Consider the following 24,879-nt stretch of genomic DNA (forward strand, 5'->3'; position numbering starts at 1 on the left):
CTGTGAATATTCCTAAGTAAGCACAAAGTAAGTTCAATCTTAATACATTATAAAGCAGAAGTGGCACACCTTGAAATTCCTCTATGTACTCTGAGTGCTAAATTCATTCTTTAATTCACTGCTTTTTTATTTATTTATTAATTCTTTCATTTAGACCTCAGGGTGACATATGCTCATGCATATTAGTCTTGCCAGTGAGGTGAGTTGATGCTGAACTGTTTATCTGAATATAAAATTTATCTGTTTAGGCTCTTTTTTTTCATAACTTAACTCAGTATAGCTCTATATCATCACTTCCCAATGAGATCTGCTCACAAATGATTGCAAAGACTGGTTCTTTCAAACGTCAACTCATCCAGTTTGTCACACTCACGCTTTGGGGCTGTCACTTACTTTGGCAATTGGGTTTCTCTTTGAGTTGTCTTCACCTTCACGACAGGCTGCAGCGAACTTGATCCATTCCCGTTTTTGTCTTCTGGGTGAGTGCCACTTAATGGTGCCATTTTTAGTATTGTAATCTCTTACCTTGATAAGTAGGGTAAAGGAATATCATGTATTAATTTTATTTATAATTCATATTACAATGGGTGTTTTGGAGATATCAGAAAAAGAGGTTCTTTAACTGGGGAAATGGACAATTTCGATAGCCTTTTAACTTCAGCATTACATTAACTTTACTTACAAGAATCAGTTTTCTTTGTAAAACATGTTACTGCCGAATCATTATTTTTCTATGTCTGGAATAAATGGATTTGTTGTATATTACCTGGATTCGAAATTCGCTGTTAACTTCAGCCACGACCTATAAGAATAAGATGATCACAATAATTAATTTTTAATTGATTGCTTTGAAACTGATATTAAATCATTTAAAAATCAAACAACATTCTTGTGAGTTGTTAGAATTGTCAGTCTGAAGAACACGTAGATCTGGTTTACGTCTTAGACCTGATGAGAATGCTAAATTAAAAATTCTTTTTGTTTTTAAATTTTAATTTTTAATTCTTTTTCTTTTTCATTTGTAGCTTGTGCTGACATCCATAATCCTATGAGTAGTATATCTGAAGCTAGAACTCCAGGGTAATTAAGATAAGAAACTCAAATTCTCTTAACAAATTCTGCATCTGGAAAACTGGTACTCAAATGCTATTCGGTGGTTTCCATAATTTGGAAGCAGAATGCTGTAGCATTAGACTGTAGAGGTTCAGGACCTGAACAAGGACATGTGGAAGCAGAAAAAAATATTGGGAGCGAAGAAGGAATATAAAGCAGAAACTTTAATAAAGCTTCAAGATTGTTGTTCCTTCACATGCCAAAGTTAGATGGAAGATTTTCTAATACACACTAGCACAAGTGTGCTGGTCAAGCAGAGCTTTGCCTACCTTAAGTTGGCCTTCATCTTCATAAATGACTTGTAGTGAAGCATAAGGATAATTTAAATTATTTTTCTTTGAAAACCATGGGCATTTTTAAAAACACAGACATTAATAGGAAGCCCAATGTCTCCATATAAAATGTGTATTTTAAAAACTAAGAGTGGATTAGAAGGCTAATTTGAACTTATTAATATTTTAAATTTCAGAATCTATTTACAAAGTATATATATTTAGATTTACTTTTTCCCAATTAAGATATATTCAATTGCTACTCAACTATTTTTCACAATCAAACTTTATTTGCATCCCTAATACAAGGAAATTATGTGCATTAAAAATACCAATAACATAGGGGCTGGGGATTTAGCCCAGTGGCATAAGCGCCTGCCTTGTAAGCAGGCAGTCATGAGTTCGATCCCCGGTACCGATAAAAAGGAAAAAGACAAAAAAAAAAAAAAAAAAAAAAACCCAATAACAGTAGTTTTTAAATACAGTAAATCACTTTTTATAGTGGGTTTCCATTTTACCCTTAAAGAAAATATGACATTTTAGTCTTTACATATTTTTTTTAAATTTTCATGACTGCTCATTGAAAGAACCATGCATTTATGGCTAATGTTGCTGTATAGAGAAAATTATTTAGTCATGATATAACATTAATCATTATAAGTATCACTTATAATTCACTGATAATAACAATATTTTTAGAAAAATATGTACATTTAATTTTGATAACACACTACTAGCATCTCCATTTTATTTTGTAAAATTATATGTGTATATATATATATATATATATATATATATATGGGGTTTTATTATTTTTTTGTCTTTTTTGTTTTTATCGGTACCAAGGATTGAACTTACGACCGCACACTTGCAAGGAAGGCGCTTATGCCGGTGAGCTAAATCCCCAGCCCCTATAGATGTATTTTTGCAATGTATTATTATTTCTCTTTTACAAATGAAGAAATTGAAATTTGGATATTAATTTATGGCTACATATAGTCTCCCAATTTCAACTTATGTTTGTGTTCTGGCTTATTCTCAAGGAAATTACTAAGTAAAATATACTATGGAGAAAGCATATTATGCCTGTCAGAACTAAAAGAAATTCTGGTTTTAAGTTAATTTCACATTAGCATTGTGCTTACGATGGTTACAGCAGTAATACCAGGGGAGAAGGGCGTTAACTGGCACAGATAGTGTCCAGGTAACTGCAGTGTTACCTGTGGAGTGGTCTCCAGTGCAGAAGGAAAGGATATTCATGCAAATGCTCAGCACTTCCCCTCTGTGTGGTCTGTGGGTGTGGGACAGGGATGAGACGAGCCCTCATTCTTCCATTTGAAAGTCATGTTTTCATAGCACCCTATACATCTGTTACTTGTGCACTTCTCTTCCTGCAGTGAGGTGTCAGTACCTGCTGTTGGCTTTGGATCACTAGGCCAGATGACTAAGAAGTCTTTCAGACTTTACGAAGCTGGGTCATTCTTTTTCCCGTGAGAGGAGATTTAGGCAAGAGACCAAGTAGGTTTCACCATAATGTCAGACTCTCAGTTGGATGAGTAATTAAAAAACTGCCTCATCTGCTTAAACATGTGGCTAGTTGACCTAAGCTTATTTTCTTTTGCTCAGGATCCAGAGCAAACTCAGACACAAACCTTCAAATGTGAAATGAAATTAAAAGGTTACAGGGTAGAATAAGAAAACTTTTAACATGTTTTCTGAATTCTCTGAGCCTTGGTTTGCTCCATTGTAACATGGATTAGACTAACATATACAAAGTCGCTTTCAGTTCAGGCACCAAATCCTTGTGTGCCGTAGGACGACACTGAAGTATTGTGATCATAGGAAAGGCATGTGAAAATTGTGGGTTTAAAAGATTGCTTGGACAGTGGTTGGTAGGAGTGGTGGGAAGAAGCAGTGATTATAGGCTGAGAGTATCAAGTCTTCTGTATCAAGTCAAGCTGGAGGTGAGAAGGAGTTAAACCAAAGCACAGGCTATGGGAACCACGGGAAAGCCCAAGGGTGACACTGGATGGGTGACCGAACAGGAGTTAACACTAAACAGGGTGAGGCCGTCAGGAGGGAAAGGAAATCTCAGGTGATGACTGCTTTGGAACAAGGCAGTGGCTGTATTTAGATTAGAGCACATTGAATTCTAGATGCTGAAGAAATGCCGGAGAGAAACTAAGCCGTCGGAAACAAGCATGTGGATTTGAGATACATCTGCTCAGGGAAGGCTACTAGGGGTGGAAACCACGGAAAACGTAAAGTTCCTAAAGCAGGGGATGGTAGCAAAGAAACAGCCTGCGGCTGACGGCCACAGCTCAGGAATTCCTACATTTGTAGGACAGGAAATACATATAACAAAGACAGAAGCCACAGCAGGGGGTGGGGGGGGGACTAGATGAAGATGGACGAAGCATTTCCTGAAAAGGATTAGAGAATAAAAAGAGGGGCAAAGAGTGTCATCTTCAAGAAACTGATGATGAAAGGAAACAGAAACACAGAAGGACAGGATTAGAAGCGGGTATTAAGGAAATTTTGTGAAAGAGGAAGATCTGTTGATTTTTGAAAGTTGACTATTTTGATTGAAAGGAAAGAGATTCAAAAAGAAGATAGTAGAGGTGCTGATGGGAGAAGCAGAGGGAAAAGGAAGAAATGAAAGGACTTGAAAGAGAGCAAAGAACAAGCAAAGGGAGGAGATTACAGGACACTGGTTGGGAAAGAAAGTTGAAGGACATTGTTCTGAGTGACCTGGATCCTCCTGCTACAGTAAGGGTGAGGCCATTTTCTGACGGGGGAGTGGTTTGAGTTCAGAAACAATGTGCTAGGGAGGCTGCAGTGGAGGTTTTCCTAGTGAAGAGTAGGAGGCAGTGAAGCCCAATGCGTATCACCTCTTTTGCCTACTGACTTCGGGCACTGGGGCAGCCACTTGGCCAATCTGCACCTCAGTTTCCTCATCTGTATATGACACCAAAACCCTTGGTCAACCTGGAATTCTGTGAAGCAGTGAATAACTCACCTGAAGTGAATCTTCAAAGATTTCTTCCTCTCAACTCAATTTAAGAGCCGATCCATTTATTTATTTTATTAAAGCCCGAGGATGCAAAAGTGAGTGCTAATTTAGCGATTCACTGATTGCAGTTAATTCTAGCAATTTTCAATATTGGGGTTTATTTTGTTTATAATAAAAATATACTGGTGGGAGTAATTTATATGTGGAAAATCTATTTGATCTAATATGTGAAGTAGTCACGATTTGCTAAATATTAAATTCCAACGTACTTGTTAACTGTTATATAAGTCACAAGGATGCACTTACAACAAAAGTAAAATACAACTTTTTTTTTCCTTAAACTTTCTCTATTGTCTTTCTTTCCTACTGCTCTGACATAAGCTATCAGTCTGGGATGGCAATAATCCAGTGGCCTGATTTCTCATATTTATTCATTGATTTGATAAATCCATATTGTTTATATATTACACAGATCCAGGATCTCATTAAGATTTTTTGAAGGGCCAACTCTAAAAATACTATGGTGAGTTTTAGAGGAAATGTCCAGTAAATGCAGTACTATATTACAAAAGTGTTAAGAAAATCTGACGTGATTATTTCCATGTTAACGCCTTGACAATTTTTAGGAGTGTGTATGGGAAGAGAAATATAAACCATGCCCAAATTCCCTACTGATTCCTGCTGATTAGAGACTTGTTGAGCAATCTTGCCCGATGCAAGGTGCTATGCGGACCCAAAGATGAATCAGACACAGACCCTGCCTTCAAATAACTTCCAGTCAAGTAGTTTTGTAAGCAATGGGCAGCTATTAATTTGGGGAGATACGGTTTCTCCTTAAACAAGTGTAAGAGGCTGCGCTGTGCTCTTGTAGACCAATACAGAGCACAGATCAGCTGCCAATAACGTTTAGAACTATCTGACCTGTCTAAGTCATTAAAGAAGTCTGAGTGCCAAGCACAACTTGCCAGGGTGGCATGACCCAGGGCTCGGGCAGGGCGTTGCTCAGCTGAGGCAGCAAAAGAAATGAGTACAACGCCTCACAGAGCAGGCTTCCTCCTCCTCGGTGAGACGGTTCCTGTCAGGACACAGGGCTTCTCCTCGGCAGGGCTCTGGTGAACGCGGAGTGGAGACTTTCCTGTTACTATTTAAACTCTATGGCTGGCAGAAGTTTATACTGTGTGCAACTCCAGTCAATTAAGTGGTGAGGAATTTATATTCCCTATGTTTGTGAAGGTAAAAGAAGCCACTGACCCCAAATCTGCCTTGAAAATAATAGAACTTTAAAATACCATGTAAATGGAAATGATTTTGATTATAGTTTGTAAGTTTCATAAATAGGGGGATAAAAATCCTATTTCCATGTTCTAAAAAATACTTTGCTGAAATACTAATGTCTGTATTGCATATCACTATAACATGTGCATAAGAAAGCATAGACTCGTCTCTGGGTGGTCTTCTCTTTGGTCTGTACCAGGGTTCTTTTGATTTAGCAGGCAGTGAACGCTGTGAAGCGAACTTAAAATGTCTGGTTCAAATGAACTGATGGACAATAAGAAAATAAACATTATTTTTCAGGGCATTTTAGCCTGAAATACTTGAAAAACTGCTCATAACAGAGTTTCAATCAAGTTCAAATTATAGAGTTTTGTTAATCAGGTAGAGGGTTTTTTTAAAATTAAAAGTATTAACTTGTAGAAAAAGTAGAAAGTAGTAGGAGAAAATGAAAAAATCAGATCATTTGTGCTATCAGATAAAAATAGTTTTATCTGTTCTTTGAGCTTGAGCAGTTTGCCTTTATAGAAAAAGAGCTCACCTGCCCAGCACTGGTGGAGCACATGTATAATCCCAGCACTCCAGGAGGCAGAGGCAGGCGGGCTGCAAATTCATGTCTAGCCTGGGCAATTTAGCAACTTAGTGAGACCTCTCTCAAAAAGAGAAAAAAATAAAATAAAGAAGGTTTGGGGATGTAGCTCAGTCCAAAGGGCCTAGATTGACTCTGTACTGAAAAAACAGGCGTATTTCAGAATATATACATGTTTATAGAGTAATTGGACTTGGCAACATTGGAAGTAATTTTCAGAAATCATTAGAACTCTAGAAATTCTACTGGTTCTGTTTTGCTTTCCCACAGTGACCATGGCCTTCATTTTGCCATTATTATAACCTTCCACACAGAGTTCTTACAGTTGGTGCACAGGTAACATTCTCTGGTGAAAAGAAAATCCGGTCTAACCTATCCCCCCACACACACTTTATACTTTATACGTTGACATTTAGAAAGGCAGAAAGAAAGACAGACAGACAGACAGAAAGAAAGAAAGAAAGAAAGAAAGAAAGAAAGAAAGAAAGAAAGAAAGAAAGAAAGAAAGATTGATTGGTTTAGTCTTGCAGTGTTACAGCAGGTGTGAGTTATTGTCTCTGCAGAAGACTTGTCTGAGAAATGCCAGTGTTCATGTGGCAATCTTGGCCTCTTTAGGAGTAACTCTGCTTTTTGTTTCTGTTTTGTTTTCTTTCACTTGCTGTACTGAGGATTAAACCCAGGGAACTTTACCACTGAGCTACATCCAGAGGACTTTTTATTTTGAGACAAGGTCTTGCTAAATTACCTAGGCTGGGCTTGAACCTCCTGTCTCAGGCTCCAGATTGATAAGTTAGGTATTTGCCATCGCATCCAACTCCTCCACTTCATGTTTCTGATCTAACTCTTACTCTGAACCAGGTATAAAGCTTTGACATATTTAAGCAGATCTCACAATATGCTGTGAGCAGTAGTTACCCTGTTCTCACATGCTTTGCCTTAAAGCTCCTATGAGTTTTTCAACTATATTCCTAACATGAACTTTTATTTATCCACTTTGAGCAGAGAAGAATACAATTTCTTCTATATTTGATTTATTTTTATTTTACCCAGAACACTCTTTCCAAAAACAGAAAGTACTGTGAGAATACGTGATTTTGGTAAAGTGATAGATTTTATTGAAAAATGACTAATTAGAAAGTAGCTGTTTAAAGGAGTTTTTTAGGGTGTAACTCACCAGAAATAATCATGTAAATTAGGAAATAAATCAAATATAGAAAGAAGAACATTTTCTCTTTCTTTCTTCTTTTTTTTTTAATAAAAGCAAACATTCATACTAAGAGTAGAAGAAAGAAAATTGTAAGAGTTTGCTGCAGTCATAGGTGTCTTTAGGGAAAAATATTTTCAAACAAAACATAGATATTTAACTCCAAAGGACAGCCACCAAAACTGCCTGGTAGAATCTACAGTAAAAATAAAAAATAAATTCTTGTAACATTTTACAAAAATTTATGATATCAATGTGAAAATAAAACTTCTAAGTTCATTATATTTTTTAAAGGAATAATTTTCACAAGCCATATTAGAAACTTGCAGTTAATTCCACAGAAAAATAAAATACGGTCAAACACTCCCTGTTCTTCTAAAATCAGTCCACAAACAAATAAAAAAGGTATCCTAGATTAGAAAATCAAATACAAGTACGCAGAACACTCTTTCCAAAAACAGAAAGCACTGTGAGAATACGTGATTTTGGTAAAGTGATAGATTTTATTGAAAAACGACTAATTAGAAAGTAGCTGTTTAAAGGAGTTTTATAGGGTGTAATTCATCAGAAATAATCATGTAAATTAGGAAATAAATCAAATATAGATTCAGTGAAATTTAGTATACAAGTATTTGACAGAACTTTCATAAATTGAAACTAGACAATCATCTTCAAGGAATCAAAATTATAAATAAAGTATTCAAAAGTATTAAAATAAAGTATTAACTAAAATAAAAATTAAAGTACTCTATTGTATGGTAATACACAATGTTCCTATGGGTCACATATTGTATGATGCTCACTGATCCCTGCCATGACTCAAGTTATGACATCAACTAATCTTATAAGACTACCAAAATGTCCACGGAATAGAGTAAGCATAGAAGGCAAGATTAGAACTAAAGCCATCATGGTACTGATGCTCATTAGTAAATGGTTTTGATCCCTCTCCGTTAATCATACCACGAATGAAAGACCTACCTTGTTATACAGACCCAACATTCCAGCTCAGAACTCAAGCAAGTAGAGACAGATATACACCACGTTTACTTGGCATTTACCTGGCACAAACTTCTCTGGGTTACATGAACTTTACTGTGAGAGAGACTCTGACTTTAACCTTTTTGCCAAATGTGAAATTGATATAAAATATGGATATTGCTCTTTATATTTGTCACCTCTGAGAAAACTGGTAACATGAAAGAGGACATTAGTAAGCATTTTGCTACACTGTCTGACCACCAACTGTAAACCTGTCCTAATAAAGTGACCACTGACTTTCCAGTCATTTACTGACAGTGATGGCTATGTTTATTCCTTAATTGCCACCATTTCTCTCCTGACTGTGTTATTTATAAATCTCCTATATTGTCATTTTTTAAATAAAAATATTATTTTAAATCAAATTATCATTCTGCAACCTGAGGCTTTTGTTATTAGTAGCAGGGACTCTACAGCACTAAAATAGTGAGATCGCTCAGAGTGTCGAGACATTCACAGATTGCTGATTTTAATTTACATGGATCCTGTTTTCATCTTTTAGTAATTATAGTGACCCTGCTACTGAAGATACCAAAAGAATAGCAAAGGGCTTAAATTGAGTATCGGGACACAGTTGTAACATTTAGTATAAAAGTCTACCTGCACATGAGCATCTGAAATAGGTAGCTAAAGAGTGAGAGAAATGTCCCCGGTTTAATATTTTCTCAGCATGACTTAGCAGCAACTTCGATGTCAGGTTTATGATATGGTGAGTGGCACGGATGTGGTTAATATGATCTGGAGTCTTCAATTAACGCGAGAAACACTATTTAAAAATCTACTTCATAAAATCACCTGGTCATTAGCATAAACTTTTAATGGGTTTAGGTTAGAAGTACCACTAAATAACATTGTCTACAAAGTTCTCACTTGCTTGGATGAGGCTGAGTCTGCAGGAATCCCCCGCAGGGTCCACTTACCAGGCAGAGGAGCAGGGCAGCTGCTGTGAAGGGTTGCCACTCCATCGCCGTGGTGGCGTCCCTGACATCCAAGACTAAGGGAGCTTTGTTTGTTCTTCTTGGTTCTTTTTCTTTTCTCCCACTCAGTTGGCGTCTGATTAAAATGATTTCCCAGTAGATGTTCTTACTTGCAGGCTTTGAGGTGTTTCTGCCTTCCTCTGAGAGAAGGACTGAGGTACGTATAACCAGTCTGGATCCCCACCCTAAAAACTTGGGCTGGTCTCCCTGAAATGCTTGACAAGATCATCATTGCTCCCAGGTAAAAGCTCAGGGACACACCCTTCTTCCAGCTGAAAGCAGCTTTCCATGGGCTGAGGAAGATTCACGGCTCTGCTGAAGGTTTTCAGTGGCAGGCACTTCAACTGACCAAAATACAGTTATGCAATTTACAGGGGCTTCTCATACTGAGCTTTATTTACGAGTTGTGTAACTCTTCACATGTTAAAAAGGGAGGGAGAGTTTGGGTGCTCATGTAATTCAGAAGATAATCTGGCTCAAGTTCAAGCCAAATCTTCAAAACATGACAGAAAATTATAAGATTTCTATTTTAGTAGATGTTAGGAAGGATCTTGTTATTTTCTAAGAGACAAAAAATTTGCTAATGTTGAGATTGAGGAGTTTTTTTTTTTTTTGAAAGCTGAATTCACTCAAGCAAGTCTATTGTTCTTATAATTATTCTTCTACATAAGTCAGAATTCCCTCTAAGTGACTAGCCTGACTCTCACAGAAGTCTCCATTTTCTCCCTAAATGAATATTTTCTCTCCTCAATTATTTTCTCCTTTAAAAAGAACTCCCATCCTTTTCCAACTTGGTCACACAAAGAATATTTAATCACTAGAGTAGATCCAAAGTAAGCAGTTAAAACCACCAATGAAACCCTGCTAACGATTTTACAAATGACGTGCAGCACCTGAAATATTAATGGAGTCTCTGAAAGCTGCTCTTCAGGTGAGGTGGGTTAAAAGTCAGCGCTGATTCCCAAGCACAGAGCCAAGAATCCACATAGTGAGCCAATTAGAACATAGGGAGCGCGCGGAGGAAGAGGCTGCCCACACATGCACATGGAAGGCTGCGTGTAGCCCCGAGGCTTCTGAGAACAGTGACCCTTACACGTATTGTTGGCGTGTCTTCCCCTCACCTGGCGACACGAACATTATGAGTAGCAGAAAGCCTATAGGTGCTGGATGCCTGCACAGTTGGAAACGCCAGTCTGGAACAACAGAGCTAACTGGTGAGATGTTGACCATGGTCAAAGGGTGCTGAAAGTGTCCCAGAAAGGGAGAAAGTGGCTCTGAGGGTCAGGCCGACTGCAGGATGCTGTTTTACGGCAGATGTGGTGAAGGATGACAGGGGTTTGAAATGTCATGTCTCGCAGGGTAGAGCAGAAGGCTGCCTGGGTTTGCTTGCAACGAATAAAAATTATAAGGGTTGATTTATGCAAATAAACAAAAGAAAAGGAGATAGGCAAGTTTCTCATTAGTCAAGTAAAACAGAATGTGAGCGTGGACCTATGACTTAGGCCGAGCCGTACATGAGTAGAAGGATCATCTGAACATGAGTGACAGGAGAGTCTACTCTCGTGGCCTTCTAGTGGCAAGTGAGTGCTCTACCCTCCTTGGATTCTGGCCATGGTCCTGTGGTTGCACCTGGGTTCTCTTCACCCACTGAATTACCCTTCCTGAAGCCCAACCCTCACCCTACCCCTAACTTAATGCCCTGCTCCAGTAATGCCAACCAGCTAGAGAGATCTGCAGGGCAGCTTTCTGGAGAGGGTGCGTGGTAGAATCCCAACACTGCCATGCTGTGGCAGTCCTGATGGTCACGTGGTAGCCAGGGACATTAAGCACAGCGAGAGAGGGAAATCACCAAACACTATCCTTTCTTTTTCTCTTCCCCTGTCATTCTTCTTCTTACTCATTTTGGAGTCCTAGGCACAGGGCTGTCCAGTAGAAAACTCTGTGCAACCCCTAGTCTCCATCTGTGCCGTCCAAGATGGTAACCCCGGCCACATGTGACTCCTGAGCATCTGACTTACAACTAATAAGGCGGAGGAACTGAACTTTTAACTTTTGTTGAGTTAACATCCATTTAAATAAGTATATGTGGCCAGTGGCTCCCCGATGGCCAGTTCAGAGAGGTGGAAACATCATTGCTTTTGTTATTGTCTGTCTTACTCAGTTGCCTCTGATTTTTGAAACTGCAACTCCATTTACCTGAATCTACTTTATTTCTTTTCTTAACGCTACCTTCGGGCCAGTTTCTAATGAACAGCTTTGGAAATCCTTGTCTTTGTGTAATCCTCTTATCTCAGTGGACTCCATTTGTTTTTTCAGACTCCTTACTGACCCTCTTCCCTACCTGTGCGTTAAAATACTTCAAGACCCCGGCCACACGAACCCACACGTCTTACTCACATTTTTTCAGTTTTGTCTTGCAGTTGGCTGGTCTCTGAGCTCACACCGCACTGTGGCACAATAGGCCACCCTTGCCGCTATTTTAGTGTGGCCTCCACGCAGCCATTTCCTGTCTCTGTTCTCAGCATTGGTTAGGATGTATACCACTCCGCCCCACCAACGGTTGTTATTTGGTGGAGATCTGATGAAATCTGGGGTCATTTTTCTGTTGGAATTTCCCTAGTTAGCTGACAAGGTTTCCAGCATGATCAAAATTCTCCTGAGAAGATTTTCCTCTCTCTGTTAAGGCACTGCCAACTCTAGAATGTCAATCCAGACTTTGCATTTCCAAATTTGTTTCTAGCTAGAAAAGCTGCAACATTTTTTTTTGAATGTAGAAAACAGTGAAAAATTTTACTGACCTAGAATTTTTTAAGCCTAATTAAAGGAACTGACTGTTGTAATCAACATCATTGTGGGATACTCATAATATGGACTCATACTTTGCAGAAACCTTTTGGAATACATGGTTTTATCTTATATGTGAAACTCTGGCTTCATATATATGTCAAAATTATTCTAATTAGTCCTATCAATTGTTTCTAAAAATATATGAAAGAGGCAAATAAATCTTAAAAATGGAAAATAAATCGAGGTAAGTATATTAAGGATAGGACAAGTGCTATAAACTTTATTATGTCATTTTTAGAAATATTTGCTTAATTATGTAGGGACTAAATCTCACCACAACACAAACTTTTTGTTATGGTGATTCAGCAGTACAATAAAGGAAATCAATATAGCAAAGTGTTAAGAACTCTTAAGTCTAAATGCTAGTGTATGTTGCTCTCTGTTTGTTTTTGTTGGAAAATTTGATAATAAAATAAAGATAATGGACTAAAGTAAGAATTTTAAAATTATGGCCATGGCCCAAGTCTGGCTTACTGTCTGGTTTTTGTTTTGTTTTACTTTTTAAAATTGAAACACAATGTACTCATATGCTTGTATGTTGTCTGTGGCTATAAAACCAGAGCTGAATAGTGTGACAAACATTGTGTGGCCTGCAAAGCTTAAAGTAAGTCCTTATGAGGCTCTTTACAGAGGACTGTCATCTGCCCCTGGACTGGATAATAGATTGTAGGCTGTAGTGCAAAACAGAACTCATTAGGAGATTAGGTGACTTTTTAGGAAATCCCCACCACATTGTTCTGAAAGATGTGAATCAAAGTTGTGATGACTGCAAGTAACCAGAAATATTAATGCTGAAGATTGCAATTTTTTGAATTTTTGCATGAAATTCATGTATGTTACCTAGAAAAATTCAAAGGAACAAGAATTCGAAGGAACAGTTTTAATGTGCTGTTGTCATGGGTGTTCTGAAGCTGGCACACTAGACTTTAAAGGGTTAAAGAAATTAATGATGAAATGATGTTTTTATAATCAAATTGTGTTTTTAGTTTGAAGACTTTATAATGCCTAGCCAACGGTATTTCTTCCTTTCTGTTAAATGAGATCTAAGAAAAATCTTAATTTTTAAAGTAAGTTTTTGGATGATCATTCCATAGCATCGCATGTTTATGTATTTATGTACAAGGAACACTTATGAGCAGAGAAATATCTTAAATGATTTTGAAAACCTTACACTTCCTTAAAACTTATATACTTTTAATAAAGTAGGAATGGAAACCAGCATGAGGTATTATTGCTTGAGCTGTCGCAGAATAAAAACTGATGATTCTGATTAAGCATCCTCGCACACTGTGTTCATCACTGTGCGAGGTGGTGTCCAGTACCCAGAATTCTCTGCCTGCCAGGTTGCTCCATTGCCGCCACAGAGCGGAAGTATTATGACATGCAGCTGAAAGCCTGCGCTCCTCACACCCTCTGTGTTTGCTCCTGCCCCGGCGTGGTATTTGAATTCCGTGCGCAAGTTCAGTCTCTCTTCTTCCTGCATGGGTTCAGTTCCACGGCGCTTTCCTTTAGCTTACTGTGTGCCTGGAGCTATACCAGGTTCTGGGGTTAGGGACATGGGCACAGAGTGGTCCTTACTGTAAAGTGGCTCCAGCATAGCCGAGATGAGGCAGCGGGGTTTTTTTCTTTTTCCAACTTGCTAAAGCGAAGTATGTGTAAGATGTTTTGGGAGACCCTGGCCCAGTTTTGTGGGAAGCAGCACCCGAGAAATCTCCTGTTCTGCTTGGTATAATTTTTGATAAAATAGACCTGATTGCTAACATGCTTGGTTTCTTCCTTTCTCTTTAACTCAGTTCTTCATTTTATACTTTACATTTTGCATCTTCTTTTGTCTCAACTTGGCTTTTGCACCTTTTTTTCTGCTAGTGTTGATCATCTTCAGGGTTCCTTTAGCTTGCACTGCTGTGCTATAATTCTAATTGCACTTTTTGCTGCAAGTTTTTTTTTTTTTATCCATTTTGTATTCCCTTTCCAGAACAGTTCTGAAAAGTTTTTTACCTTAAAAACAGCTCCTCTGAAGAAAGTGCAATATATCCTCCCAGTTCCAAATGTTTTAGTATTGCAATTCTTTGATGACAAATTTATGTTTGCAAGTTATTTACTGGGTGTGGTGAAAATGAACTCCATCAGCTTCCACAGTCTTAACAAATTTTGCCATTAATTTGCTTTCTTTTTCTTTCTCTCCCCCTGTCTGCCTCCACAGCATTCTTCTCTGCTTGGGATTGAACACAGGGCTTTGTTGTTGTTGTTGTTGTTGTTACTGAGCTGCATCAACAACCCATTTCTCATTTCTTCTTTTTAGGCAAGGTATCTCTACATTGCTAAGTTCACCAGGGTGGTCTCAAACTTGAGCTCTTCCTGCCTCGGCCTTCTAGAGTGCTAGGATTACAGGTGTGTGCCAGCATGCCTAACTTGCCTTTCATTTGTGAGTACCCTGTTTTTGACAGGATTGATGTCAATGTGGTCCAGCAGTAACTGAGATTTGTTCAGAATATTTTCCATGTAGGGGCATGTAGATAGTCCATTGGAAAGTGGACAGGTTCCTCCACCATTTTTAGAAATCATTGTTGCTTGTGGTTTTAAGTGATTAGTCCTTTCAATATTTCTTGAACCCTACTAGGCATTGTGATGGTTGCTGAGAGAGACAAAAATGGGTAATAGAAATTCCGGTCTTTGAGAAGGCTGGGATCTTGCCTGGATGTCAAAAGGTGATGGGACTCATCTCTATCACATAGCACACTGCTGTATGCGCTGCAAGAAAGCCCTGTTGTGTTTTATGAGTCCTACAAAAGGAAAATAATTTTCTTATTCAGAGGATTGGTGAACTCTTCACAGAAGGTAGATTTTGAAATTTTTAGAATGACTACATTTGCAACAAATGGAGATGCAGGTGGGAAAGGAGACAGAAAAAAAAAAAAATACATGTTTTGCCAGCACCAAAGGGAGCCATGCAAAATATGAGAGTAATGTTTGTGAGAGACAGCAGGGTTGATGGGTCAAGGGACATACAACAGGGCCAGAACATGGAGCACTTTCAGTATTCGATGGCAGATGAAGAGTCACTATGGGCTTTCGAGCAAGGTACCCTCCTTGTCAAAGTTGTGCTATGTGGCTTGTTCTTGAAGCCCTGTGATAAACAGAAGAGAAACATTAGAGAAAGAAAGGTGTACTTAGAGGCAACCGTGAGAGCTTAGGTAGTGAACCTGGCAAATATGATTTTGGTGGGAAGGGAAGTGTGACAGATGCATGATACGGTAAAAACAGGACAGACGGCAGATGCAGTGGGCATGGAGGAAAACATAAGATAATGTGAGTTTAGGGGAAACTCTTTTACACTTAAGTGCAAAGGGAAGAGAATGGAGCTTTTCATAGACATTTTTGGCATTTAGTTTGCTCATGTTTTATTTTCTTCCTTTTCTACTTAATAAATTCAAAACATCACCAGGTTTACCATATTAGCATTTAGCCACATTAGCCATATCTCTCTATGTATATTTTAAATTAGTTTTGTTTCTGTGGAATAATTGAAAGTGAGTTGGAACATCATGTCGCTTTATCTCTAAACACTATAATTGAGACTTGCTACTTGATCATACCTTTATTGTCTCTGAGGCAAAAAGTAGAACAAAGAATAATGATGTTAACAAGTTACGAAACATTGAATGAAAACAAATGCATGTTTTGTCTTCTTTAGAGAAGACTGCACCTAATAAATATAGAGAAAAATAGAAGTAGAAAGTTTTGGTACTGCATCCTGCCACATAATGACTGATTCAGTTAAAGACCATCAATGAGTGTTCATAGTGTTGAATGAAGTTTTGTGGGGAAACCAGAAATTTACATGGGCTCAAAGTGTTACAGTATTTTATCAACTATTAATACCACTCTCCCTAATAGGGTAAACTGACAGTATGCACCTCTTTTCATTATGCAAGGGAAGCTATACAATGGTACACAGAAGCTATTCTTTCCCAAAATATTTAACCTGAACCTTCAAATGAAAAAGCAACCAGAAAAATCTGTTCTGGAACATTCTATTAAAAATTACCTAGAGTTTTCTAAAATGTCAAAGTTCTGATACGCAAAATATAGTAGGGGACAGTACTGGATTAAAAGAGAATAAAGAAACATGAAACCTAACCGCAATGTGTACCTGTGGTTGGATCATGGTACATTCTGTAGCAGAAAATATTGTTTTGTAGGAAAATTATCAATTTTGACTTTAAGAATTTTACATACTAGAATGTATTATGGATTTATTATTCATTTTCTAAACATTTTTAGCATCAAATATGCACAAAATAAAATGCAGAAGAAATATTATACATTACTGATAAAATAATTTCAAGACAAAATTTTTTAAAGAGAATCAATGTAAGTTGCAATCCATGGTGAAGGCAAATTCCTGGTGAGCATTTCTGAATCCAGTAAAATAGCAGCATGTGTTCAAAGAGAATAATTTATATCTTTGATCATTATGGTATTACATTATGGTATTAAAAATATGATCCTGAAAACAAACAGCAAAAACATCGAACTGCATCACAATGAACTGGATGATATGATTATAGTCACTAGTATAATTGCTGGAGTTTGAAATAATATATTGACATATTTTAGGGAGGGGGCACATTAAAAGGATAAGTCATGACCAATTGGAATCCTCTTGCAAAATGTAAGGTAGTTTAATGATACCAAAATCTATTATAGTAGTTAACCATTGTAACAACTCAAATTAAAGAATAAATTACATAAGTATTTTAAAAAGCTTGAAATAATTCATCATTTGTTTGTTTGTCTTTTTGTTGGTGGTGCTGAGAATTGAACTCAGAGCAGTGAGCAAATTAGGCAAGCATTCTGCCGCTGAGGTGTGTCCTTCATCCCTGTCAGTATCATCTGTCTTTAAATGAAAGATTGAAGTACAAATAAACTCAATGGCTACTAATGTAATAAAATTTTTGTATCATACAAAAGTCTGTATCATACTTGGCACTAAAGAGATAAACACATTCTTATTGGAGTGAGGAAAAAAAACTCACTTCTGTATGACTCAGTATTTTCTGGAAATAATGCCATCGAAAAAGTGTTATAAGGAGTCAAAATTGTGGTTATTTAGAGATCATATATTTTTCTACATGAAAATTCTAAGAGAATCAAATTTATTATTGAAAACAACCTAAAAATTTTCAGGCAGCTAAGTGCTCAATTAATAAGCACAATTCAGTAGTCTAAATAATTTCTAGTAAATGAGGAGAATGAAGAAAAATAACCTCCTTAAAGTTGTAACTATAACTGTAAAGTAGCCAATAAAGAAATTGAGAAGAAATATGTAGAGCCTGCATGAAAAAATGTAAAATTTTCCTTAGGAACATACAGAAGACATGAGTAATAGAGAGCGAGATACCTTGTTTTTATACAAGAAGATGTAATATCATACAGACATACAAAATTTTTTGGCATGAAATTTGAGAAAGTTATTTCATATCTCATATGGAATGACATATAATCAAGAATAGAAATGAAATGTCTGGAAAAGCACATAATGAGTGAACTCAAACCTAATGATGTGCTAACCATTAGAATATTGTAATAATTAAGACAATTTGGAATTGGAAACTAACTTTAAAAGACAATGAAATAGAACTAGGATTTCGGGAATAGATTTAATGTATATGTTCAGAAAAGATCTCAAGTCTAGAAAGAAAATGGCTTTATAAATCACTGAGAAAAATAACATAATTCAAAAGATGATGTTGACACATTATAGTTAGACACTTAGAACAAAATTAACCTATTCCTTATATTAAAAAATCCTGTGGATAAAATATTTAACCCATTAAAAGGAAATCCATTGTAGAAGAAAATAACTTAGTCAAAATTTTAAATATCTTGAAGTAAGAAATATCTACTAAATCTAGAACTTGAAAATTAAAAGAATTGATACATTTTATTTTAATTTTTTTGAGACAGGGTCTTGCTAAAGTTTTGGCTGACTTTGAACTCACCGCACAGCCTTGAACTCTTGCCAATCCTCCTGCCTCAGCTTTCCAAGTTCTGGGACTACAAATATGTACCACCACACCTGGCCTAAGGATTGATAAATTTCATCAACATAAAAATGAAGACATACATGGTAAGTAAGTATAAGCAAAAAAAAAAAAAAAAAGGTAAACTAGAAAAATATTTCTTACTTGTGAAACAAATAACAGTCTACTTTATAATATACAATGAGCTCTTTTAAATCTATAAAGTTGGTGATCCAAAAAGAGGCAAAAGGCATGGATAGGTTGATCATTTAAAAATAACAACAAAATGGCTAGTAGATAAAAACCATGGTCAGCCTCAGGAGCAACCTCAAAAATCCCTGAGCAACCTCAGGAGCAACCACAAAGCAAGCAAAACATGTTTCACCGCCAGATTGGCATTTGATAACAGAAATATTAGATAATGCTTATTGGAGAGAAAGTTGGAAAACAAGCAATCATCTCTTTGGAAGTGTAAGTTGATACAGTATTTTGGAATAGCAATTTGGTGATAGGTAATAAAAGTTTGAATGGACACACCCTTCGATACAACATTTTCTATGTTTTGAATTTAATCCAAGATATACTGATTAAAATATATATAGATGAAAAATTACATGCGAGGATGTTCTTTGGGTTACTATTGTAAGAGTGAAAGGTTGATAACATTCCAGATGTCCAGCTGAACAGAACTGGCTAACTAAACTGGGGTAATTTGTATAGGGGAATAAAAAATGATGTATTTCTATATGCTGATAGAGAAATACAAACTGTAGTATGTGTGAAAACCAAACTAATGTGCACAACATTAAACACTTTTGTATAAAAGTAAAAATATTTTGTGTGTGCATATTTTTATATATGCATGGAAAATGTCTAGAAATATTCACATAAGTCTATAAGACAAGTACTTACATATTTAATTTAAATCCTCCTGATCTGCTTCTATAGTTTAGCAATAGTAGGCCTTTATTTTGTTATAAGAAATGACAACGTTTTAAGCTTCATACTTGTCACATTATTGTGTTATAGATAATAGTACTGGCCAACAGATTAGATAGTGTTAAGCGTTCATCTGATGACAAAGAAAGGAATATTAGAGACATGTATATAACAGTTGTCAGTTTAAAGGTGTTAATCAAATTGCACTAATGGAGGAAATCATTTGTAGAAAGAATAAAGAAAATGGTATAAAAGTACTGAAGGATAAACTTTCATGATTACTTTTGCTTTTAAAAATGAAGCAGAAGTGGCAAACAAGTGATAAAACCAGTTCCAGCCTGTGTGACTTAAATCAAAGGCAGAGCTTCAAGATTAAAAGTTTCCCGAATAGTCCTAAAGACAGGAGAAAACTCAGGAGAGCACAAACATTTTCTTGATTTTCTTCCCCACTTTCTGGTTCTTACTTTTCTATTTCTTTGCTGCCATGTTCTTCTTTAACTATCTGTTCAATGTACTTGTCTTATAAAACTTTATTCTCTACCTTATTTCTTTTCTGTAGTTTCTTCTGGAGTGATGTCATGCAATAATAGTATTGATAGATTTAGTCACTTAGAGATTGTATTTTCTCCAAACTTTGAACATGCCATCTAAATTCTTACTTGGTATTTCTTTGGAAGTTTCAAAATGCAATTTAAAGTCAATGTACTGAAAACTCAAGCTTTCATCTTTACCAGAGTACACTTCCCAGACAGTAAGACCAGCTATCTTCTAATCGTGTGAGACAGAAACCCAAGACTATTATCTAAGTCTGTCTCTTATTTTTCCATTACAAAGATCTACGGATTTGACGTTTAAAATGTCTCTCAGCTTCATTATTTTTTCTCCATCTTGAACACCTCTGCCCACCCAAGTAATTATCGTCCCTCTCTACTATCACTGTTGCAGGGCTCTGCCCCTTCTGGCCAGCTCACAGTCTGAGTATGTCAGAGGTCAGCAATTATTTTGAAGAGAAAGGTTGAGTACATTAACCTGTTTAAAATATTTTTTAATGACCTGGAGGATAAAGGTGAACGATTGTCCTTAGTCTGGGCTATAGGATCCTGAATTATCTCATGAAGACCCAACTTTTCAGGCTCATCTTGTACTATATTCCATCCAAAGGATGCTCTCTCAGCCCTGAACTACTCCTCCTTTGCAGTTACTATATTTGCAAGTTTATGTTTATTTGTGTGATTGTTTACTTTCCACTGTTATCACCAAACTGTTATGGAACGATGTTATTTTGGTCAAAATTATATTCTAGAGACGTAGCATATGACTTTGTCCAACAAATATTTTTGAATAAATGGATATATGAACTAAAGCCAAATGGAGTTTCAAATATGAAGGATGTATATTTCAAACTTTGTTGACAGATTTGAGAGGGTGAAAAATACGAGGGGGCAGCCATCAAATCTGAAAATAGATTCTTTCTGATGAATTTCAGATGCACCATGACTCATATGAAGGTTAGTATTGGCAAGAATACTCAAAGCATCTGATTATATGGTGTCTTCTGGAAAGTGAAGGAAATGAAAGCTAGGTCTAATAAGTGATTAATTCTGGATAAATGCAGTATATATTGGCATAAGAATCAATGGGACAAAAAGAGTGAGGTTTCTAGAGGGACAGTAGATTGTGGCCTAAAAATCTTCGTATTAGATTTTACTTGGTTAAAGTGGAATGATTTCATAAGGTATAGGATGTGGCCATGGGGACAGGTGTTAACGATGGCATGATTTGTGCTGTGGCCCTGCATATATGTCCTGGGAAGTTAAAAGGTCCTTGAGAAACATGTCTCCTTCTGTCTTCTTTAGCATGAGGTTCCAGCATATGTGAGATAAAATGTTAAATTAAATTACAATATCACTTTTAAGATTCTTCCACCTTAGTTCTAACACTATGTCCCTTGACTCTGTCTCACAGTTACTTCCACATCATTATTTCTTGAATGAAGTACGGGAATTATTTGTACTTGTTGAAGCACCCATTTCTTCTTCACTTTAAGTCACTCAAGCAGTGAGATTGTGTGTGTGTGCATGTATGTGTGTGTGTGATTTTTTTTCTATTGTTGGTGACTTCAAGAATTTAAGTAGCAGTCAGTGAGCATCTAATTAATTTTGGCAATTATGACAAAAGTTACATTAAGAAACCAGGTTTTAAAACATGCGTCTGGTAGTTGGGAGGGTTTTTCAACTCAAGCTACTGCAAACATCATCAAAATCCCATGATATAATCAGGCAGGCGCTATGAAATGCTGATGACTAACCTCTGGTAGCACACATCCAAGCAGTCAAACTTGTATATTATGAGTCATAGAATTGTAGACTTACAGCCAGTGTGATGAACACCCAGAAAAATCTACATACATCAGAGATATTAAAAGAGAATACATGTAGTGGTAATACCTAATTCTATCAGGAATCTTGGATCAAGTTAGTTTGAGGAGTAATAAGTTGAACTAACTCAAACTAATATCAAGGATTAATTGCAAGATCTTGACAAATCTTTTACCAAAGAATATTTACTTTTCTATAGAAGTATAAATTTGATAGTAATGAATGTCCCACTTAGTAAATTACATAGAAAATTATTTTAGAAAATGTACTTAAAATGTGGATTCTGAGGTCACATATTATGTTATTAAATCCACATTTCAAGAGACAGGGACCAAGAAACTATATTTATAGTAAGGAACTGAGAAGTAATTAGGAAGTACCATCAATTTGAAAGATATGGTTAGGAATGATCTTATAGTCAGTGGGAGGAATTAATCTTGATGATAGCAGTATTTCAAATCCTAGAGTATCCTTTCATGGTCTTTACTATAGCAGGGATAGCCAAATGGCTCTTCTGCTCTTGCCTTCAGCAATCTTAGCCCCATTCAATCCAAACTTCATTATGAGTCCTGAAGATCATGGGGACATTGTCTTGAGAGCACAGATAGTGATCGTCACCAAGTGGGCATGAGAGGTTGCCAGTGGCTGAGCATCCTCAGCGGAAGCTACCAGGGGGTGAAAGAGTTTTCCCCACTGACCCTGAAGCAGAATGCATCAACCTCTTTACTAAGTATGCAGTGTGCTGTTATGTGAGTCTATAAGAAGATAAGTGATATGTGTGGTTTATTACAACTTGTTGGGGAAAGTCCATGTAGGTAAAAATGGATTAAAATGTTCTATGGCAATATCTGTAACAGAAGTTTGTATAAAATTCTGTAAGTGGAAACAAAGAGAAAAAACAGAGAAAAAACTGCGTTAGAGGTGAGATGAGTCTCCATAGTCTTAGCTGGGTTTGTGTGGGAGGTGGGGGGCCTCTGCCGATGGGGGAGCGTGCGAGGAGGGAAACACAGGTGGAGCTGGAGTTACGGGGAGCCAAAGCCTCTGGAGCTGGAAGAGGCAGGACCAGGCAAGCAGCTGTTCCTGGGGTGGGCCTTGCTGAAACAGGCCCTGCCTTCTTTGTTCCTGTGGGAGCTCCAGGTGAGCAACCTCCTCCAGCCCCAGAGTGGGTTGTCAAGGGCCTCCCAGGCCTGGTGTTCCTAGTGGGCTGTCGTCCTCCCTGGGACACACCCTGGCAGGTGGCTGTGCCACCATTACCTACTTGCTAATGCCAGCCCACATCAGAGTTATTTTCCTGAACACTGAGATCTACTTTCCTGGTGCGTGTACAACAGTTGGTCTGTGTGGCTCATGTGTGAGGCATCTTCTTAGGATGATAAACTTCTCGTCAGCACAAGTTGGGAAACAGCACGGATGGGAAAGTTTCATATCCATTTTATTTATACAACCATGACCCCAAAACCACACTCTTAAATACTAGGTATTCTTTTCCAAGAGTTTCCTTAATGATTTATCAGTGTTGTCTGTTATGTTTCTTCTTTCTAGAGGACGCTCATAGCCTGGAGCGGGGAAGGGGGAGACGGTGTGTTTGTACTGGTGTATATATGTGTGTGTTGGTGTGTTATGTGTTTGCCATCAACTCTGCACAATATATTAAAGATCTCATTTTTCTGGTTGGTCTTGTTTGTTTGTTTATTGTCAAGAGTTTGGAACTTGAAAAAAAATTCCAGGGTACTAGATGACCTATTGTGAAATCTTTGCATCTTTCTTCCTAAGTGTGGGAAGACAGTTGTTTTGGTCACTGGAGGAGACCTTACCTATAAAGCTCTGCTTGGGTCAAGGTTTCCATCTGCCAAGATCCTTGGGGAGAAGCAATTTGAATTTCAGGGGTTTCCTTTCCTTTGAAAAGAAACTCTCTTTCCTGTGAGGTAAATGGCAAAAGAAAGACCACACCCTAAGGCATGGGTGAGATGCCACCTGCTCCTTAGACCCCAGCAAATACTCACTTGAGTTAAGAATAATCACTCATTGTTATGTACAGAAAAGATCTTAACAGCAGGATGTAATCATTTATTCATGTATCAAATAGTCACACAGTGAGTTCTTATTTAGTGTACAATGCTATGCTAGGTACTAAGGACCCAAGATATCCTTCAGAAAAAAGAACTGATGTTTTATGGAGTAAAATGAAAGTATTAGTTTTTACATTTGCATTATTTATTATCTATAGGTCAGAGGAACTCAAATTTTAACCAGGAAACTCAGTGGGCTCTAATTACTCCAGGAAGCCTCTGATATATTTATTTATCATTATTGACTAAGTGATTGGTAGATCCAAATTTATATATCCTTCATTAATTATTTAGAATGAAAAAGTTACTAAACACTTCCAAATAGTCAAACTTAGAAATATTCACAAAAGTGTGCTATTTATAAAATATAATAAATCAAACTATAAATTAAATTGATTAATTACAACCTTAGTCTTTAAATATTTTCTTGACAAACATCAGTAGGAGTATATAAAGACATAAATATAAGGTATATAATATTTAAAAGGGGAATTTCCTACTCTAAAAATAGAAACCATTTGAGAACATTTAAGCTATGAACATGAAAGGGTATAAGATAGCATTTATAACCAATAGCAATTCATCAATATGGTTTTTATTATTTCAAAAATATTTGAAGCACTTACAAGTAGTTGCTGTACCTACTAACTATTGTATAAAAAGTTGATAATGGCCTTGAATCAAGGCCAGCAGTTTTCTAAAGCTGTTGCTTTCAAGCTGGAGCCTAAAGTGCTGTCTTTCTATGATCTGTGGGCCACTTCAGAGCTTCAGCAATGTAATGTTCAATTCATTAGAAAAAAAACAACTCATCCCTGGTGAGCCTGCTAATGTGGGCCTGGAGGAGAGCAAGCCACACACTCAAGTGAGTCCACAGGCCAGGAGTGGTGGAGCCCACATCTCCCAGTGAGCCTGCTACCCCAATCCCTGAGGACAGGAAGCCACACCTGGGGTCCTGCCACCATTAGGAGAACATCAATGAGCAGCTGCCTTGCACCTCTCCACCATCCCAGGAACCTTGGACTGGAGGACCCCGGTTCCTCACCCAACCCCCTGCACAAAGGGATAGGCAGCCAATGTGGGAAACACCTAAGTGTTTTTTTTTGTCTTTTTCATTTTTTTTTTTTTAATTGGTACTGAGG

The 24,879-nt window shown here is 37.1% G+C and overlaps 1 protein-coding gene and 1 non-coding gene across 2 annotated transcripts in view; one reads left to right on the forward strand and one right to left on the reverse strand.

Annotated features, from left to right (window-relative positions):
* Positions 1–9,885, reverse strand: part of Dsg1 (desmoglein 1) — a 34,392-nt gene extending 24,507 nt beyond the window's left edge. Inside the window, exons 1-3 of the mRNA XM_003474101.4 lie at positions 9,425–9,885; positions 767–802; positions 394–525 (exon numbers count right to left, since the gene is read on the reverse strand). Coding sequence (XP_003474149.2) covers positions 394–525; positions 767–802; positions 9,425–9,469 — 213 coding nt within the window. The 5' untranslated portion in view covers positions 9,470–9,885. The remainder of the gene's footprint in view (positions 1–393; positions 526–766; positions 803–9,424) is intronic.
* A 14,524-nt stretch (positions 9,886–24,409) lies between these two features.
* On the forward strand, positions 24,410–24,546 carry LOC111758105 (small nucleolar RNA SNORA2/SNORA34 family). The gene has a single exon (XR_002792338.1). It is a non-coding gene; the product is annotated as a small nucleolar RNA SNORA2/SNORA34 family (small nucleolar RNA).
* Positions 24,547–24,879: the final 333 nt, after the last annotated feature.

This window comes from Cavia porcellus, unplaced genomic scaffold (genome assembly GCF_034190915.1).
Source record: "Cavia porcellus strain 051 isolate PalLab524CR breed Dunkin Hartley unplaced genomic scaffold, mCavPor4.1 scaffold_20, whole genome shotgun sequence".
Classification (NCBI taxonomy): domain Eukaryota; kingdom Metazoa; phylum Chordata; class Mammalia; order Rodentia; family Caviidae; genus Cavia; species Cavia porcellus.